The sequence below is a fragment of the Stigmatopora argus genome, chromosome 14 (assembly GCF_051989625.1).
Source record: "Stigmatopora argus isolate UIUO_Sarg chromosome 14, RoL_Sarg_1.0, whole genome shotgun sequence".
NCBI classification, from domain to species: Eukaryota; Metazoa; Chordata; class Actinopteri; order Syngnathiformes; family Syngnathidae; genus Stigmatopora; species Stigmatopora argus.
The window spans coordinates 7,787,262-7,808,256 of record NC_135400.1 but is presented as its reverse complement, the minus strand read 5'-3'; the positions used below and the strand labels follow the sequence as shown (position 1 = coordinate 7,808,256).

The 20,995-nt window shown below is 38.6% G+C and overlaps 2 protein-coding genes and 1 long non-coding RNA gene across 10 annotated transcripts in view; 1 reads left to right on the top strand and 2 right to left on the bottom strand.

The window, feature by feature from the left end:
• Positions 1-8,395, bottom strand: part of LOC144088109 (RNA binding protein fox-1 homolog 2-like) — a 37,083-nt gene extending 28,688 nt beyond the window's left edge. For 2 of the 7 annotated variants that reach the window (XM_077618353.1, XM_077618354.1), the window contains exon 1: positions 7,381-8,391. In XM_077618353.1, the coding sequence (XP_077474479.1) occupies positions 7,381-7,641 (261 nt within the window). In that variant the 5' untranslated portion in view covers positions 7,642-8,391. Of the gene's footprint in view, positions 1-7,380 lie in introns of all 7 variants that reach the window. The other 5 variants (XM_077618356.1, XR_013304811.1, XM_077618357.1 and 2 more) reach the window with 5 other exon arrangements.
• Positions 8,396-9,694: 1,299 nt separating this feature from the next.
• LOC144088789 (uncharacterized) lies at positions 9,695-19,621 on the bottom strand. Its single transcript, XR_013304941.1, has 3 exons — positions 12,199-19,621; positions 10,028-10,192; positions 9,695-9,922 (listed from the first exon to the last, which is right to left on the bottom strand). It is a non-coding gene; the product is annotated as an uncharacterized LOC144088789 (long non-coding RNA).
• On the top strand, positions 11,658-17,088 carry cd9r (CD9 molecule related). Of its 2 annotated transcripts, XM_077619449.1 has the most exons (10): positions 11,658-11,746; positions 11,944-12,036; positions 13,110-13,215; positions 13,292-13,389; positions 14,363-14,437; positions 14,515-14,616; positions 14,738-14,833; positions 14,917-15,000; positions 15,491-15,681; positions 16,662-17,088. In XM_077619449.1, coding segments are annotated over exons 2-10 (819 nt in total). In that variant the 5' UTR covers positions 11,658-11,746; positions 11,944-11,970; the 3' UTR covers positions 16,663-17,088. The 2 variants fall into 2 exon arrangements, with proteins under 2 accessions (XP_077475575.1, XP_077475576.1); XM_077619450.1 differs by lacking the exon at positions 15,491-15,681.
• Positions 19,622-20,995: the final 1,374 nt, after the last annotated feature.

Genomic DNA, 20,995 nt, shown 5'->3' with positions numbered 1-20,995 from the left:
GCTCCATAACCTCAAGCTCACTTTTTCAATGTGGAGGCTCAAAGGGATACCAGCAGGCAAACTACTACCGAATCAAGCATTTAACCGTGGTAATTTAGATCCCGACTTAGGTTTGGAACATATGAAAACTACACAAAACAAAACGAAATAGGACTAAATAAATAAATTTGTCTAAATAAACAGAGTTATTTTGTGTGCTCCACTTCTATGAAGTTTCCCATGATGACTTTGAATGCTCAGTATAACTTGTCCATCACTTGGGAATTTAGTTTAGTTTTTTTACTCCGATGTACGGCTAAAGGATACTTTAGTGTACGATCCATCTCAATTCTCTTTCAGGTATGTTTCCAACTTGCGACTAAGAATTTAGGTGCTAAACTACCAACGGAGCATGGACCAAAACCGCAATACCAACATCTGAACCTAAATTATACCCAATCATCTAATTATAGATAGTTTCATTCTGCAGGGAAGACGAAAGGGGAGTGAATACAGAAGGGGGGAGGAGGTTCAGAGCAACATCTGGATTCAATCTGTCGGGGAAAAAAAGTCAGAGCTCCATGGACAGAAGTGGATTTAGAGAAACAAATGAAAAAATATATATAATAAGGGGATGAAAATAAGGAGAGACCAAAACAGAGGAGAGGGAGGATGGAATGCAAAGATTTAGTAAGAAAAAGGGGAGAACTACAAAGCAATGACTGGAGAAATGGAGACAATGAGTCATGGGAGAAGAATGCAGTGTGATTTATATTTTCTTAGGGGGTGGGGTGACGGGCTGTGGGATTGGTGATGGTGGCTGAATTTGATACCTGTTCTTAAACATATACATAGGGTGGGCATGCTTTTTTGCCACATGGTACTGCTTAACTTATGTCTTGTTTATCCATTCAATTTGTGGATTCTTCCATTAAAATGGATGCCTAGAATTTAAAACTGGAGTAAAGTTTCCACAGTGAATGCAGTTTATGAAGAAGGAGGAGGGGCTTTGGAAGGTCCAGTGCTTCAGGCTGGATCAACAACACACATGCTCTAAGGCAAAACTAAAGGGCGTCTCTCGTTTATTTTCTTTCTCACCAACAAGCTATTTTAGGAGAGGGAGAGAAGTTGAGGAGTTAGTGGAGCAAATGGGTGGAAGGGAAGAAAAAAGGAGCAGCAGTGGTGGCGGAAGGTAAAATGACATGAGGTCAACAGATGGTGAAGGGGGTGATGGTTGGTAACGGGACAGACGGAGGAGAGGAGTGTGTTAAATTAAAGGGCTTCATAGAATCCACCCAAAAAAAACCTCCATCTCATGCAAGTCTCAAGTACAAAATCCAGACATAATCAAAGCAAGCATATATTTAATATTAGGATATGACAAAGTAAACTTGGATAGCCATGCGAGAACAATTATAAAGTGGATTTTAGACACATTCAGAGGCATACTGTATTAATAGTAAAATGTCCATAACTAATTTTAAAATATTTAGAGAAAAAAAAACACACCCACCCCATCTGTAATCTCACCCTCTTGCTACTGTAACAATGGAATTTCCCGAATACGGGATGAATAAAGTTATCTAATCTAATCTAATAAATGAAGGCTTTGTTTACCAGTCAAGTGGTGCTAAAATAAACTGCACTGTAGAGTGAGAAAAAGTTGTGCAACTGACAAAGAAAATGAATATGTTAAGACTACATAAGGATATGCTTGTTGTTTTGCCTTGCCTTTCATGATAACACTTTCGTTACATCTTTTTTGAAAACTACATATGGTACTATAAAACAAAACTGTTTCCTCATCCGGCATTTGTTGCAGACAAACGCATATTCAGATTAAGATGTTTAGGAAATATGATAATGTGACACTATGGTATTCCAAATAAGAGAAATATACATTAGTTTGCATGGTCATGTATACTTCAAAAACTACAGTATCTGTTGGTTTGTGGAAAAATTGCATTCCAGATAATGCATATAATAAAATTATAAACTTTTTGGAATTACTCTGGGACCGGTACTCTGACTAACCTCACTTTTCATGACTTAACTAAAAATTCTCATTAAATCACTTGTGCTGATATTTCCACAAACTACATTTCTGCAGTTATTTTTGGCTTGATTGAAAATTAGAGCAAAAAAGAAAAAGGCAAATTGATTGAAAACAAATGCTTTTAAGTCCTATTCATAAGTCTGTGGCAGTCCATTACCGATGACCTCGTGTAGGGAAAACACTAAATTGACATTTTGCTGTGTGTGGCTGGAGATGGGATCACATATGACAGTTTGGGGGCAGCCATGGGGAGGGGGTGCATGAGTGTGTGTGGCGGCAGGGTTTGTGCAGGGTGGGTGCTTACAATAAAGGGAGAGTGTCATGTTAAGAGTGTGAAATTAAGGAAATAAAAAGCATACCTGTTCTCTTTTTGTGACATGGCTCCTCCTAACTTTATCTAAAACTAGTAATTTACTTGTAGAACACGTGTCTGCTTACACACAAATGCAAGGCTGGTTTTAGCTTATCGCTCCCAGTTCAAAAGTCAGATTTGGCACTGCCGGAGTTAAAGCTCAAAGTTTAACAGTAATCTTTAAACAGCAGGAGAAATCGGGTATCAGAAGGTAGTGTGGCCAGCACACACTTAACAAGTTTACCACTAGAAGAAGTAAGGGAAAGCTTTTATTTTCATTGAACTGGGCTGTATGAATCACTAAGTGAAAATAAATAAACCAGAATTAAAAATAAACTGCGCCTTGCAGCGACACATGGGAAATGTAATTTTGTTACCTTACTAACAAACCACTGTCACTATCACACTTCTTAAAATAATCTGATGTCTGAAACACCCCGTACTGTCATTCAAAACATTAACAGACTTGTATTTTAGTTTTGGAGACACGGGGTAGAGCAGGGGTGTCAAACTCAGGTTGGTTTGCGGGCCGCATTCACATCAACGCCATTTCATCTGGGAAAGACCATTTTAGATGTAATATTTAGATTTTTTAAATAAATGAATTAAAAGAACTGGATTAAAAGCCCTGAATATTCAGTTTTTATAGATCTAAAACAATGTTTATTTTAGCTTTTTTTAAATATATTTTTTAGATTTTACAAAATGATTTTTGAACTAAAAACACAGAAAAAAAATGCTTAAAAAATTACAGTTATTGATTGAAAAGGGGGTAATCAGGAAATTTAATATACATCTATACTCTTCATTTTAATTTGATCCTAAAACAGAAAGTCGGCACTCATGATTTACTTTCCCAGGCCACACAAAATGATGCGGCGGGCCCGATTTGGCCCCCGGGCCGCCATTTTGACAAGTGGGGTAGAGTGAGGGCAATATAATTTGAATATGTAAAGTCAACTGACTTCTTGATAATTATTTTTACTGCAAGATCCCTACAACATCAGTCACGCACTAAACTCAAAAGATTTAGGATTTAAAAGACATTAATAATCGAAGAAGCCACCTGATGGTGTAGTGGTTCACTCGCCTGACTTCTGTCCAGGCAGGCGAGGGCTCGATTCCTGCTGTTGGCGGCATGATTGTGAGTGTCAATGGTCATTTGTCTCTTGGTGCCCTACGGCTGACTGGTGACCAGTCTAGGGTGTAGTCAGCTTTTTGCCCTAAGTCAGCTGGAATAGGCTCCAGCAACCCTTGTGAGGATGATGAATTAATGAATCATAATATTAACACTCGAAAGAATTGACAGCTAAATGTTCTGTCAATTCAGTTTCAGGGTTTTTTTTCTCAATATTTTTCAAGATAAGTGCTGGAAACTTAAAAAGACCAAGAACAATTTAGTACTGAATAATGGTAAGAACAATAGACAGGAAATTTTGGGTTGGCCTGAAAACAATAACTACCCACAATATAACAAATGCCCTCACTGGCTATTTGGTGCAATTGCAACTTCTCCATTAATTTGGCGATCAAGCTATGCCTACAAGTTCCAACCCTTTGTCTCCAAAATACAGGTTCACAGGTGTTTATGTGAGTTGTCTTTTTGAGTTGTGTGTAATAATCCACACTGAAACAGCCAGCCATATGGCAGCCAAGGAGGAGAAAAATATGGAACGCCATCGGGAACCCTTGGAGGGCTGACCCGCTATAAAAGAGTTACAACATGCGGCAGTGACCAGCTCTGGTTGCATCAGGTATCCAAAACAAATTTGCCAATAGAAGCAACTTCTACCTAGAGTTCAGAGTTGCCTTATCCGGAAAACTGTGTTTTACAAGTTATTATTTGTGATTTGGCAGGCTTTTTAATTACTTAAATGTAATGTCTGGGCAGTTTTAGATGGCAATAGCAGGACAATGAACCTAGACATGGGCATGGTTTCTTGCGGTATGATGATCTTGAGCAAAAATATTGCAGTATCAAAAGCATGGCATCTAAAATGTATTGTATTAACATTAGAAAGCATTGGTTATACGACTCAGTAGTCAATCCTGTATCATAATGATCTATTTGTGCATATCAAGCACACACTCTGCCTTTGCTGGGCCCGTTAAAGCGATCAGTCTGCTTAATGCCCTCCCCTAAACGAGCTTTGATCTTGTTAGTATGACACAAAGCCTCTTTACTGCAAACGATAGGACAAATCGGCTCTCTGAAACACAGACTGAGATGCAGGGTTAGAACAGTACAACCAGCAATTCCGTCAGTGGACTGTGGTTTTACGTCAATACTCAACAACAGAGGCGGCGCAGAAGATGGCTGTCCTGAAATGAACACATTCCTAAAAAAAAATAACTAACACGAGTGAGTGCAGTTATTAATATCAGTGATCAAATAACTCCAAAAAAGATTAAACTAATCACAAAGCATAACAGGACATGGTGGAGAACAAGGGGGATGGGTGGTATCTTGCCTGTGAACCCAGAGTCAATTAGCAATCTGGAAATATGCCGGGGGGAGAGTAGAGTGGGGGTGTGTTATCAGAGGACAGCTAAAGGGGAGTACGAGATACAAGGGGGCAATATGGAGGCGTTTGTGAGTCAAAGCGGGAGTTTGGAGAGCGAATCAACAAAAGGGCCTGCAGCACTCTCATTTATTATTTCAGTGTTGATTAGCAGCCAGGACGCTGTGTGCATCTTGTACCATGCGCCCTCAGTGGGAACACTATAGTAATGACTGGCTGCATCTAGGAGCTTCATCTCCACTTATCCTAAGCACCCACTCTGTTGGTAACCTTTTCACAGTTTCACAGTGTGCCACCCAATTGTGAAGTAAATGCACTGAGATACAGCGGTAGGGTAGTATAATCATACGGGAGGCAGTAACTGAGGTCACTCTGTGATTTAAGGCGGAGTAGGAACACTGATATGTTCAAATAAAATTCAAATTTCAATGGCACCAGTTTTGCTTGGCTTTGCCTGAACAACTACAAAGTATTTTCATGTAAGTGTTATAGATTATTGTCCTTTTTAAAGTCTGTAATATATTTTACATTCATAAAACTCAAGTCAAAATAAAATTTAATTACAAGAATAAATTACAAGGCAAAAGCACAGATGATCTGTTGATAAACTTGTTTTTCTGAACAATATAAAATGTCAATAAGATTATGTATAAAATATTTGTACAGATTTTTTTTCAATGGGCATTCATAAGGTCTGTGAACCTTTTTTTAATCCAGGTAATTCGATCGAGTATTTAAAATGTTTCTATTTATAATGTTAATGCTTTTTAGCAACGAAAACAATTTGATAATTTTACATAATTAGCCAATTTACAGGTGTATGAAAAATGTATAATCGATAGCTCAATTTTTTTATGGGTAACTATATTTAGAAGCAGTCTGTACTCTGTGACTTTACTTATGGACAATTATTTTTTGATATAATAGTAACAAACAAGATAAAAACTGGTGGTAGTATTATAAATTTGAAACAGGTCAGAAACAGATTCTGACCGATTTTATGCAGAAAACACACAAAAAATAATTCCATGTAAGATCACCTTTAAATATAAATATTTTTAAAATGTTACCAGTTTAACAATAAACATGACGAAACTAGTGTTTATTCAGAAGCCAATGAAGAAATATTTCAAGCAGCCATGTAGGCAGGAGTAGCTAGCATGTTATGGTTATGAAGTACTCTCACGTAACTACTGCTTAATTCAACTGAGATGCTGCGCATCGACTGTCGCAACTCATCAGACAGTCTGTACGATCCATCACTTCTCTTTGGTTCTTCATCATGATCATAGGTGGAGATAAATAATGAAGCTGATCTTTCTTTGTGCAGTTGTTACTTTCCCAATAAATCTATCCTGACAACATATTTGCAGCTTTTGTTTTTCCAACTCCATCTCTCTTTGTCCTCTGCAATACACCAACCCCCCCAATCTGCTACCACCACGACACACACATCCACACACACACGACACCCTCCACCACGATGGTGTGAAATCAATACAATTGACGGTCAGGGAAAGTCCAGCCAATGCCATGCCGCTTGTTCCCACATCATCTTTGCGGACCAACCTTATGCCATGGAGCGTGTTCAGCATAACTGGGACATACAGGACCTCTTTGTCATTGGAATTGATCTGCTGCACGGCCAATTCCAGTATTTTAACAGTGCTTGCGCGATTCAATTACCCGCGGATGACCTCAAATCTCATCCACCTTCCCCGCGGCAGCTGCTAATGAAATTTTGCCGCCAGAATATAGCAGACGCAAACAAAATTTTAGATCATATCGCGGTAGTAATGACAGGACTGAATGTGCCAGTGGGCTACGGTGCACGAAACCCACGCATTTAAAAAGGGGTTACAAATGTGTGCAGACGCTTTGCAGCCTCAGCAGTTATGAAAACAGGGGAAGACCAGAATAAGGAGTCCTGCCTGAGCGTCTCTCTCCTTTAACCAGCACCAAAAAGGCTCTGTTCTTTGTCTTTCACAGTGGTGACCCCCTCCCCCAATCCCCTATCTGCCTCCCTTTTAACACCTAGCGACAATCAAGGGGAGTAGGTTGGAGGTTGTGGGGGGGCACGATTAATAGCACATGCAGAGAGTGTGCATCAGTTCTTGATGTGATGACTCACAGTAAATTGCCAACAGCCTGTAATTGTGGCTTATGTGAATAAAATATTCCAAGCGTGCCCACAAGAGAAGCAGGGGGGGAATGGTTCTGATCTCTGCCGTCTGTCACAGCAAATGGAGCCTGGATCATGTTACCTTTGTCTGCCTCGTCCATGCTCAAGGTTTAAAAAGCAAGGCACAAAATGTGCGCTTTCTGCATTCATGCACGGCTATGTTGCTGTTTAAAGAAAGGAGGGCTTGTCAAAACATGATCATCAGTTCTCGGGTGATATAATACACACGACTGGGTTGGCAACAAAGGAATACAGAGGTGACAAACTAAGGTTTACTTGAGACTCTTACCTGTCCAATGTCGCCGATAACACTCCCAGTGCCGTCTATCCTTGGTCTTTTGCACTCCGCTCCGGTCAGATCCGTCAGGGCAACGGCTGCGAGCGCATCGGGTTCCGGGTCACCCCGCTTCATCCCCCGGACAGCCGCAGGACCTCCGGCCGCGCTTGTATGCGGCACCGCTGATGTATCGATGTCGATGTCTCTTTCTCGGTCCATCATCCCCCGACTAACGGGTAGCATTATAGATGCAACGTCGGTCGACATTAACATTGGACAGCAGAGAGTCTCCACTCCCCCTCCAAAAAAAATGTTTTTCTTTTTCCCTTATCCTCTTGGCGTTGTCCTCAATCGAAGGATTCGGATGAATAATGACCAAGTGACTCTAGTAACTCATCAATTCAGGCAATTATTTTTGCGTCTTACTTGTGAAGGCTACACAAGGTAGAACATAATGCCCCCGTCGGAATAATGACTAAAGCACGGCGATTAAGGGCTTTTTCCATCAAGTCAAACGACGCCAATAAGTGACCTAATTTAGGGAAGACCACACGTCCGACTCTTGCCCGTCTGACAAGCTAATTAGCTAGCCAACCTTAGCTAGCTCGCTAGCAATACATACCGCTAGCTGGGTGAATAAACGTGGCTCGGTAAGAGCACTCTCGATACCAGTAGGACGGGAAAAGGTTGCGTATTGTCCTCCGCTAATGCAAGGATAGATTCGTCTCAATGCCTTCCGCTTCTAATGGTGCTTTCTCGGTAAACCTTTGTGTCGCTCCTACCAGGCTTTCACTTGGTTCCGTCCGTCCCTTAACACGCCGTGGGCTGCTTTGGAGGGTGGATGTGGCTCCAACACGATTTCCTCAGGTCTGAATCCCACTTGGCCTCACTCCTAGTGAGGAGGGAGTCTGAGTGGGCTGGTCCACGGTCAGATCAGGATCCATTATTGGACATAGTTTGGTTAGGATGACTGGCCTGGGATCTGTTTTCCTTGCGTCTTCTGCGCCAATGTTTCAGCCTACCTCCCATTCCATCATTTAATACAACTGGCGTCTAATTTCAGTTTTAAAAGACCCTATTGTTTATTTGTTTATTATCACGTTCCAAAACCTTTAAACGTGAAATAGAGGACTAATGATTAAAAGAAAACCAGAAAGGCTGACAATGAATAATCATGTTTCAGTTGTCAAATAAATTTAAACGGATGTATACAAGCAACAAACTGGCAGACCTTCTCACTGCAAATGGATTCAACGTCTGTACTTGTCAATGGCATCAGAGAAGTTAATTCATGACATTATTTTTGGACATCAAGAATGTTGCTTATACTTTCCTTAATTAATATGCAAGTTACCATGAGTTCTTTGTTTTATATATATATATACATATATTATATATAGATAAATGAATTAATCATAATGATCTATATACAAAATATTAATAATTATTATAATTTTAAAACAGTTTATCAGTTTCAAGACGCTCAGAAAAATATGAATCAGTTAATGCTGGAAATAGATTTTTTTTATCATCTTTGAGCGCCTTCTGGTGGACGTGGTGGAAATTCAACAGAATCTTGCTGCATTTGTTGTGTTTTGATACTACGTACTACTCTTACTAGTACAGAAACCAGGACATGGCCGATTTCTTAGCAGGCTCATTTTGGCTGTTTTGTAGAATTAAAACACCTATTTGGATGTAGTTTTTCCTTCATTCTGTTACCTGAAATGAAGAAATATTTGCTGAAAACCAGCTCACATCAGAGGAGAAAGACCATATAAATGTCCTCCTTTCCTTCAATGTTTTTTTAAATTATAATTAAAGTGGCCAAAAGCCAATGTATACGTGTGTGTCTTATTTTTCAGTGTCTTGTGTGACTCAGTGAAGCACCGATTATCCTTTGCTGGCTACTTGATCAAACACTACTCATCTTATGAGTGAACTTACAATTGCCTAGAAATTAGTATTTAATTGAAACTTTCTCTAAGCTGTTGCATTGGCAGCTGCTAAATGTTGCATTACTTTTTGTACAACTGTTCTCTATAAGGTATGGGTGTAATTGTGAATGGTTCTTTGTCTACCTGTGCCCTGCGATTGGCTGACCACCAATTCAGGGTGTCCCCTGCCTCTGGCCCGAAGTCAGCTGAGATAGGCTCCAGCACCCCCTGTGACCCTAATGAGGATAAAGCGGTTCAGAAAATGAGATGGGATGTTCTCTATAAGGAGCAAACCGATTTAAGTGTTTGCTGTGTAAATGTTAACACACACTTGTCATACTACTGTTCACATAGCTCACAAATGCAAAAAAACTATAGTTGTATTTTTTTCATTTTGTCTTTATTTAGTATTCTTTGACTGGTTTGTGTTCCTTTTTCATAGACAATGATTTTTAAGTAGTTTTCTTACCTGACACGTTTCGGCATATTACCTCCGCCTTCATAAGCGTGTCACTAGTGTAAGCGTGATGTGTCTTTATCAGCTGATGTTTCATGATGTTCAAACAGAATCTTCACAACTGATCTTAGAGTATCACAGTGTTATTAGCATGCTGAATCTGAGGTAGAGAGAGATTGCAATGATCGGGAATTAATGATGACAAAAATAAAACACTGGCAAGATATTTTTGAGGCAATCTGTTTTGAAGAATAATGTTTTGTACCTGAACCACACCTGTCAATTTGAGGCTCTTCCAATGACTGACTCATGGCCTGAGGCGTTGAGATAATGTAAGACGCACCAGCTTTTCTTTAATACTGATCAATTCAGAAAGTTACACACTCCATTTATAACAGTAGTTCGCATTTGATGAGAATTGTCTGTAGAGCTGAGAGAAAGGATTGTTAATTGCAGCGTATACTGTATGCACAAATAACCCTTCAAATTCAAATCCAAACATATGGCGATTTAACTCAGTGACAGCCATTGATGGCCAAAGATGTCCAATCAAGACAGAAACTAAACAACAGTGAATCAAGAAAGAAACTAAACAACAGTGAATCAAGACAGAAATTAAACAACAGTGAATCAAGACACATCAAAGTTTTAACCAAAAATATCTCAATGCTGCAGTGGTGTGCCATCAGGGCCTTCAAGGCCTTCTCTGCTGGCCTAAGAAATATCTGAATCATATATTATATTTTGTCCATCAATACTTATTATTCCAAATGGTCTGTTAGCTTCCTTTCATTGCTTTTCCCCCTGGTTGCACTGCTTCCAGATGTGTGTATTCATAACATTTTCGGGCAATGTTTGCCCATACGCCATTGACGTTCATTGTTGTCTTTTCCCGGGAAAATCACCCCCCAGCCCGGTTGTAATGTCTGAAAAGCTCCAGTATTTGTATTTAATCATGAAATGCTGCTAGGAAGTGGATTTTACCCCATTTTTGTGCATTGATTTATTGATTATTTTTTATGTGTCGCAGCTGTAGCTGCAGTAGAGGTTTTATAGCCATAAAATAGTTTTTGAGGGTTGGATTGATACGTTGAAGGTGCTACGAGAAAATGCACGGACCGCTACTGCAATGCAGAACAGCTTGTGGCATTCAACGTGTAGTGAATGGTCTTGAACCTAAATATACACAAAACCTTTTATCTATTTTTATATATAAATTTGATAATCCCTTTAACTTTTTTCAATTTACCTAATTTATTGGCTTCCACTGATAGCGGCTAGATATCAAACCCAATTCTAATGGCTTAGCAGTCTTAACGCTTTGGACGTCTGTTGCGGTCAATGGCCGGTAATGGTCAATGGTTAATAGTAAATACTATTGTTTCCTTTTTTAATTTTCAAACTTTGTTTCTTTTTTATTTTAGATTTTTTCAAACACAAATATACTTTATTTACTCTTATTTCAAGACAAGATAAAACTACAATTATTGTCTTTTTATTTAAAGGTTTATTATGGTTACAATCCATTTTAGAATGTTATTAGGGGCCATAAACAACAACAAATACACTATTTGTTTTTTATTCATTGTAATTTTACTATATTTTATCACACGATCAAAAATGTGATGTGCATGTACGTGCAAGACAGGTTACGTTTTTTTTCGTCTTAATTACCATAAATATTCACTTTTTAGTAAAGGGTTAAACTTGCTTTACCTCATTTATTTATCTTGTCTTAGTGATCTTCGTTACAATAGTTTGCCATGTGAATCCTAGTCTTTTGCGTCGGTCCTGAAAATGCAACTATCTTTACGTCCATTGGTTAAGTTTTATGTCGGTTATGGTGACTCAGCCAATCACATCGTGGAACGTCCCCGAAAGAGGCGGGGAATAACATTTCCACCGCCTGCTAGTACTATACAAAACCAGAGGGATTTGTATTTAGACTGAATTACTTTGTTGTGCACGCTCTCTAAAGACGTAGGTAAGAAAATAAAACAGACAATGTAATTTATTGATATGCATGTCATTTTGTTTTCATGTCGCAATTTAACACGTATACCCCAACGTCTTTTATCTTAAAACAGTGTTAGTTTTTGCTTCAAAATAATCGGAAAATGGGGTACGAATGTCCTTTTTTTGTGTTGTGACGTACTAACACTGGTTTCAAATATTTTACAGATTCGCAAATATAACAATTTTCTTATCATGGCTCTGGACGGTTGTGGCACGGTTTGCAAATATCTACTTTTAATCATCAACAACTTTTTTGCGGTAAGTTTTAACACAGCATTGTGATATTTGGCTGCATGTGACGTTGAAGTGATATCAAAGTCGTGTTTTTGACATAGTATATAACAAAGCACATTACATGATTACGCTTTACACAAGTGAGGAAAAGTAGTTTGATACTAAAAGCGATCGGTAATTACTTACTGGAAATTGAAACTTAGAACTCTTGCCTGGGCTTGACTGCGTGGTTGAGTTTCGTTTTTGTGGAAACTTTCCTCATCCCTCCCACGCACACCTCCCAAGAAAGATAAAAGTCCCTATTATCGATAGGGGATGAAAAGAAAGTTTTAATTCATTTGAACTCATTCACTAGCATCAATTATCTTGGTAAATCAGGCTGGTCCTCAATCAGACTTGCCTGTATAAAGCCAGAAAAATGAAACCAGTCCATATTGCAACATTCCTTTTAAAATAATGTTTCACTTCCATTGATGGCGACGGACGTCCAATCCAATTTGACTCGGAGGACTTTCAGAATCAATCTCAAAAGCAGCCATCAGGTTGTTAAATTAAAACACAAATGGACAGAACATTTGGACAATACAGACCAGTCTGGGCTCCCTCGCCTTCCGCCCTTCGGTGGCTTCCGGGTCTCAGAGAAGGCCATGCTCTCTCGGCACATCCACGTTTAAGACTATATGCAAATGAACAAGTGGGTTTAACTCAAGTTATCTCCTGTTCCAAGGAGATGAGTTGACAACAAAAATGTGTGAACTTCCCTTGCGCATCACAATAGCCAGGAACAGAGCACCCATTCCATGGCTCTTTTTGGGGCCCCCCTGCTTGGGTAACTGAATTAGTTATGTAAAACTGTAAATTCCACAGACATTCTGTCTCCAAACCAAAGATAAGTAAGAACCTACATATTATTTTAAAGCAATGAAAGAATACATGTGATTATAAGAAATATTTTTCTTCAATAACATAAACAAGGTATGTGATCAATGTGAGGAAAGTCAAAGGGTTTATAGACTAGTGAAAGTATGAATTTGAATACGTGACAAGGTTAATGATTTTGTTTTTCTCCATGAAAAAAATAAATAAAACATTTGTAGGTGCTGGGCATCGCCATGTTAGGCCTTGGCCTGTGGCTGAGGTTCAGTGAAAACACCAGAACACTTTTCGAAGTGGAAGCCTTTAACGCCACCACATTTGTAATCGGTAAGTTATGCGTGACCTGACATAAGTTGCTGTTGTCGTTTGTTTCGTTAATATTCTTTTTCTTTTGTTGATTAAGGTGTGATTGTTTTGATCGTGCTTGGCGTTGTGATGCTGCTCGTAGTTACAGTTGGAGACTACGCAATCTGCAACCAAAAGAAACGGGCACTACATGTGGTGAGACACTAGGATGAACTAAAGGAGATATGTTATGCTAGGTCTCGTGTGCGGTCGATTGGTCGCCGGTCTTTTGGTCGCCGTCTTTTGGTCGCGGTCTTTTGGTCGCGGTCTTTTGGTCGCCCGGACCGCGACAACGGGCGACCAAAAGACCGGCGACAAAACAAGGTAAAACAACACGGTCTACGCATCAATAAAAGCCAACAATGGCCATGAGCAGTTTCACTGAGCCGACGTGAGTGCATAAGAGTTTGTATGTACATGCGTTGTCCCTTTAAGAAGCTACGTCAGTCAGGGTCTTAACAAGTTCTCCAACAAAAAACAATAAAATCCGGGAAATTTTGAGCTTTTCTGTAGCCTAATAATTAATAGGGCATTAAATATGACTAAATAGTAATTCACAGTTTGAATTTAGGGAATTTGAGCAACGATTTAAATGGTAATTATCAATAACCTTCCGGGCGACCAAAAGACTGGCGACCAATCGACCGTGTACCGCTAGGTCTAGTTAGCCAAGATAGGAAGCATATAGATTGAGTCACAAGTTTTCAACATCACTGTGAGGCCGATGCGCTAACTACTCATTATACTAATTGTCCCTCCAAAATTTTGTACTAATAAGAATGTATGGAAAAGTATACACTTGGTACATATTTGTCATGAGTCTATTTCATGTATAGGTATTCATATCTCATAATGAATATATTGGAGGTATTGTCATAAAATCTAATATCTGCACTGTACAAAGTTTATATCTCACCTGTAAATGGCTGATGGCAACGCCTGGACATAAAGCATTTTTTTAATGGAATCTGAGGCAATTTGTTGATGAAACAAACATTTAGAATATGTGTAAAGTATAATGCGGCTTTATGTTGGTTAAATAAGGTAGAATATTTTGGAGGCCTAAATTCTGAAGGCTAAAAGTCAGTCTCAATGCTTAATGCTAATAATGTTCAACTTGCTCTTTTAGTACGCCACGCTCTTGTTTTTCCTGGCTGCTGCAGAGATCGTTGTTGGAGTGCTTGCTTACTCCAGAAGGGATGAGGTAAGGGAGAATAGCAAATAAATGGGTAATGCAGTATTCAAGTTAACGCAGTGCAATTTTCTTCATGTCATTTGAAGGTTGGAAGGAGAGTTGTAGAGTTCTACAATAGCATCTATACACTGTTTACTCTCACTGATGACGCAGGCATTGCTGTTACACTATTGTTCATTCATAATATGGTAAGAACTTCTGAAAATAGTCCTTGATTTTTGTAATGTTGTGTTGACAATCTACATTTCATTCACAAGCACAGTTGAGATGCGCAAAACAATTAACCCACCATCTTCTTCCAACGTGCAGCTTCATTGCTGTGGTGTGACCGGGTTGAGCATAATCGAGATTGTGAAACACACTTGCCCTGCGCCAAGTGGGTTCTTGGAGCAGATCGTCATGCCTGTAAGATGGACCTACAGAGATTTCAAGTGTTATGACTTGCCTGTCTCCAGATGTAATCAGTTCTTGCTGTCGTCTTCTTCCAGACATGTCCCGGGGTCATCAGGGATTTCTTCAACAACAATGCACCAATGGTGATGGCCATCTTTATTGGAATGGGAATATCTTTGGTAAGCAGAAATGTTTGGCAGTTAAAGATCAAGTAAATCAGATTTAATATGATAAACTACAGGGGGGTTGAGTATTAAAATTAACAGGGGTAAAATAAGTTTTCCTTTTAGCTGCCCTCCTTAAAATTTCTTTGGTTATTCAATTATTATCTGTACCATTTATCCTCACAAGAGTGGTGGGGGGTGCTGGAGCCTATCCCAGCTAACTCCTAACCCCAAGCGGGGGACACCAAATAACCAAATAAACCGATGTCAGACATTAGGAAAATGTCAATGTTTGTACTTGATTGTTTTTGTGTAGATTGTAGCCAATATATAATGAAACCAAAAACAATCGTAATTCAAAAACTACTTGTTTTAAGAGGAAATATTCACGGTGGAACAAATTTGTGTTTACCGTTCTAACCGCTTAAAACTGTCCCACTTTTCCCTCTATTTCAATCCCATTTCCTTGCATTTCTTTTATCAACCTTCTCATCCTCTTCCAAAGATCATTGCTCTATCATGCAGCATTGCCCTCTATCACAAGCTTGCTGATTCTAGTACATCTCATTACCTCATCTTGTCAAACATATCTCCATCACTGACTGTGTCGCAGCATGAACTTGTCTCTGAGCTTGATCAAGATCCAGTTATCATTACGCCTCTCACTACAGTCACCATCCCAATAGTCCAGACCTAGTAGGTTTCAAAAAACAAAATTTCAAACCCTAAACAGTTGTTTGGACTGCACAATAAAGCAATCACCATGACAAAACAAGGCACACCACTTTAATCAATTAATATGGTGACACATTAAGCTAAGTAGACACACGGCACAACACGGACAGGCTAACGTCTCAGTTAAATACTCATCTAGCTACACCGTAAAGACAATTTATCTCCCACATACAAAGTAATCCTTTCATCAGTTCCAAAGAAGGGATTATGCCATTAATCAATAAAAAAGATTATTTTTTTTAGTGCCCTAATACTGTTAGCACAACTCCTACACTGTAAAAAGAAATAAATTGTGATAACCTACGGTTTTAATTAAGGTTAACTTAAATATTTGTCTATACCTTATTTGGAGTCATTCTCAGATAGATAGACCTGTATAATTGTCAAAATCACAAATCCAACGAAATTCAGAGTGCTCCCTAATCAGTGCTTCATTTATAAAAACATTGCCCTAATTCAAAATACATGCAATAGGTACATCATCAAGTTAACAGTTAACTTACAATTAGTTCTGCTTAAGTGCATTTTCAAAGGTCTGCTTATTTAAAATGTTGATTTCTGAATATTCAACGTGTTTTTGGCAACAACTTATACTTGCAAGTGAAATACTTTTTTAAATGCAGTGTAGCTGTTAACTCTGACTGTCATAAATGATAATAGATGACCAATCTATTTGAAGTGGGCGGGCTAACTGGTAGAAAAAAGCAAGTCGTTCCTCTCTTATTTTGGTATTCAATGAGATACCTATTAAGAGTTAAAACTTACATCTTTACGTCTTTCCTGGTCAGGGCTAACATTTCCTACGTAGACCCCAGCACAAATGATATTAATATTTACACTTTATAGGGCAAATTCACTCTTATTTTTCCACTGAGGTGCCACTCATTGCTTCATTCACCCTTGCATCTTCCCTTCTACTTTGTTATGTGTGTGTGTGACAGATTGTTGCCCTGGGTTGCACCATTGTCCTCTTGAAACAGATCAAGAAAGGAAGAGGGTCTTCTCGGTATGCTTACTAGGTGGAAGATTCCTATTTTACCCATCATCAGATCATCAATACCACGTGTTCTTCTGATATAAAATACTGTTACAGTACATGCTTAATTGTTTGCTTATAACTATTCATGTTAACATTGGATTTACATTTCAGACACCTTTTAGATTATAAACTTACATTGGTAGTTTAATCATATTGCAGTTAAATACAGTAGGAAACAGTTTAGTTTTTTGTGAAAGGTCAGATTTAAATTGTTGACAACTTTTAATACTCTGGATGGGTTATTTTTGTTTCTTGCTTTAAGAACTTGTTTTTGCACTGTGTTTTTATAACTTGCTGCTTTAAATAAAAAAAATAGTTGTAGTATGAAAGTGATTTGTGTGCCTTTAATTCAACTGATGAATCATTCCAATAGCTGAATATCAATGGGATTTTGCATTAAACAAGTGTGCTTACAACTAAAACAGTTCAAAAAAAGCGACACGTGTATGTTTTCCTGGTTGTAATATTAGGAATAAATTGTATTTTAAATTCAATTAGATCATAGATTTTTAAGGATTTAAGTACTAGTTTTTTGTTATGTTTTTTTTTAGAATGGAGGCCATCTGTACTTCAAACACAAAAAGGTTTAATAACTTGTTCAGTCTTAAAATAAAAAGCAATCGCAACTGTTGCCATGCCAAATCCCATTTTGCTGAAGAATGTCACCTACTGTTGTCAGGATGCAACATGACTGATGTATCAAGTCCAGAAACTCTTGTGGTTTGTGCTTATAAACTGAGGAGAAGGATGCAGCTGTTAACCAGGGTTTTATTTCTAAACTTACTCATCTTTTAGGGAACCTTCTGAGGATTCAAAAACAAAAAAACATGACCATGAGCAATTAAAAACAAATCCAACTTCTCTTTTCTAATAACACAGTAATGCATGAAATAAAATATAAAGGCTCACCTGTTGTTGTCAGGATGCAGCATGAACATTTCATTATCAATAAGGGAGATTTATTTTAAAAAAAAAAAAAAAAGGTACTGTATGCCAAATGTTTAACCAGTGTGTAAAAAGTGCATGATGAACCATAGCTAATTGGCCACCATTGAAAGCAATAAACATTTAGTCCATTTGACCTGGAAGGGTTGGTTTGGATGTGCACTAGTAAGAAACTCATTTACTAAAGAGTTTTAGGTTTTAAGAGACTATTCGTTTCAGTTGGCGTCCCCATCCCAGTTCAAATGGATTAAATGTCTATTAGTGATAAACTCATTTAGGAGTTTTAATTGAGTTTTTTTCCCCAGTTCTGCAGACCCTGCAGCCTAATTGGATTGATTCAGACGTAGTCCTAGGTGAGAAATGCACGGCACATTTCAAAACACTACATGAGCAGTTTTATGAGATTCAATATTATTACCCATCCACTAGAAGGCGCCACACACCTGTGTGTTTGTTTGTCTGTCTGTCTATCTGTCCACCTCTCCGTCTGTCCTTAAAAGAGAATGGACTCATTAACCATGCCGTTTATTGCTCTACTGTTTAGTTGTTCATCAGACAATTAAACACAGCCAAGCCTTTATAATCATATGACAGTATTTCATCTCATCTCATTTTCTGAACTGTTTTATCCTCACAAGAATCACAGGGGTGCTGGAGCCTATCCCAGCTGAGTTCAGGCCAGAGGCGGGGGACATCCGGAACCGTAGCACGAGGAGACGGACAACCATTTACACACAAACTCATACCAAGGGGCAAATGGCATTGTTTAACATGTAACAAAAATGTGTAAACTACAACCATGCTTTTAGGACATCTGAAAACTGGAAACGCCAATTTGTGTGCATGGGTCAGGAGGAAGAAACGGTTGATCAGTAGACGATGGGTGCGGCACTTGGATGACTCACATTTTAGAGTTGCCTAGTTACAGCCGGGAGTTGTTTTCTTTTGAGTTCAAGTGAGAATACAGTGTGCATGTCTGCATTTCATTGAGCAAGAGAGAGAGAGAGAGATATTGTGGGGGCAGTCTAAACACAAGGGTGGCACTTTTTTAACCGGAAACAGGCGGAGTAAAAATGTTTCCAAAAATGACTCAAATCACGTGAGGAGAAACTGGAGTTGAATGTAGTTATGCCGACGCAGAAAAAACACAGAACTGGGGGTGAGGTAGTGAATCAAGGATGAAAAACTGCTTGCTAGTTACCATGGGGACAGGTCAGCTTGGGCCAATGTGAGGTAGTAGTTGTTGTTGTTGTCGTTTTTTAACTGAATATAAACAGTAGCTTGGACGTCCCACATTTGCCACACTGGAAGTTATGATGTCGCAAAACATACCTACAAATGGCACTGAGTTTGTTTTCATTATTGATTCCTTAATTTTCTTTTCAGGGGGCAACGTACAAATGAATGTATGTCTGAATTTGTGTTTCATTACTTTGTCAATGCAGTTTTTACTCCCTTAGTAAATCTTTTACTAATAATTTAATTTAACTTTTAATCTATTTTGCCTTTCATTTTAGATTGTTGCACACTTGGTATTTATTTTCCATAAATACAAACATCAATTAATTGAAATACAATTACGCCACATACATATGGTTGCAATAACAAATTATTTTGTTTATTGCTTTTAGTCAGATTTACCAGTTTACTTTTACAAGAATCCATTAAATCTCCTTCGCTACGGGCGGGCGTGGGTTCGATTCCCACTACTCGGCACCACACTTAAATCCTGATGAGCGCTTAATAATTGTTAAATGAGTCAATATGCATATTTTAAAAAAAGAAGTGAGTATTGCAGTGGGCATATTGTGATGTCGCAGTACAAACATTGTTCAGGCTGAAAGGAAATTTCTTTTGATGCCAGGAAAGAAGTGTCAGATTTCAAAATTCACATATACAGTTTAAACCACGTGTCAAAGTGGCGGCCCGGGGGCCAAATCTGGCCCGCCGCATCATTTTGTGTGGCCCGGAAAAGTAAATCATGAGTGCCGACTTTCTGTTTTAGGATCAAATTAAAATGAAGAGTATATATGTATATTAAATTTCCTGATTTTCCCCCTTTTAAATCAATAATTGTAATTTTTTAATCTTTTTTTTTCAGTGTTTTTAGTTCAAAAATCAATTTGTAAAATCTAAAAATATATGAAAAAAAGGTAAAATAAACATTGTTTTAGATCTATAAAAAAACTGAATATTCAGGGATTTTAATCCAGTTCTTTTAATCCATGTATATATAAAAAAATCTAAATATTATATCTAAAACGGTCCGGCCCACATGAAATCGAGTTGACGTTAACGCGGCCCGCGAACATACCCGAGTCTGACACCCCTGGTTTAAACCTTAGCATTGAGATCATTTTACCTGTGGGATGAATCCAGATAATTTGGCTGTGACGCACACGCGCTACCCAAATGCGACACGTGTCAAATTGCTCTGACTGAACCTCAAACCAAATGTGTATTTTCACCATTCTTATTTTCCTTTCCCTGTTCCAAATATGCCAGTATGTCCCCATAACTACCTCGTGTAAACGTTTGACTAAAGAGTGACATCAGTTTCTACCACAATAGTAAATTTTCATAGCACAGCGGGGATCCCGAACAACAAGGACATGGATACGGAGAAATAAAACCTATTCACTGAAACAGTGAGAGAGAAATAGAATTGTGTGTCACTCCCTTGGTGAATGAGTAAGAGCTTGTCTTTGTTTGTACCGACCGGTAGCTGATGTGTCACGAGCCAGATGTGCATCCCGCAATTACAGTTAGCAATTCGGTTGAAAATTGTGAGAATATGCGTATATCAGTGGCGGGCCGTCAGGGCCTTCAAGGCCTTCTCTGCTGGCCTAAAAATATCTGAATCATATACTATATTTTGTCCATCAATACTTATTATTCCAAATGGTCTGTTAGCTTCCTTTCATTGCTTTTCCCCCTGGTTGCACTGCTTCCAGATGTGTGTTTTCATATTGAAGCATTTAACCAATCACATTTCAGCCATTATTTGTTGCCAGGGTCAGAAATCTGCCTCAAGGCCTTCACAATCAGTTCTGCAGGCTCTGCTGCATTAAACAAGCGTCGATAAGACTGTTGCTTTAACCAATCAGATTTCAAGTTAGCAACACCACAATGCTTTGTCGCAGGCGCAGGGATACGTCATTGCCTTCTCGCAGGCGTAGGGATACGTAATCGCTTCCACTAACTATGATTGGCTAGTGATTAGCCAGAGCTACCAAACTGTATCTGGAGCTAGCTGCACAAGCAAATATATTGTTGTGTTGATTTAAATCC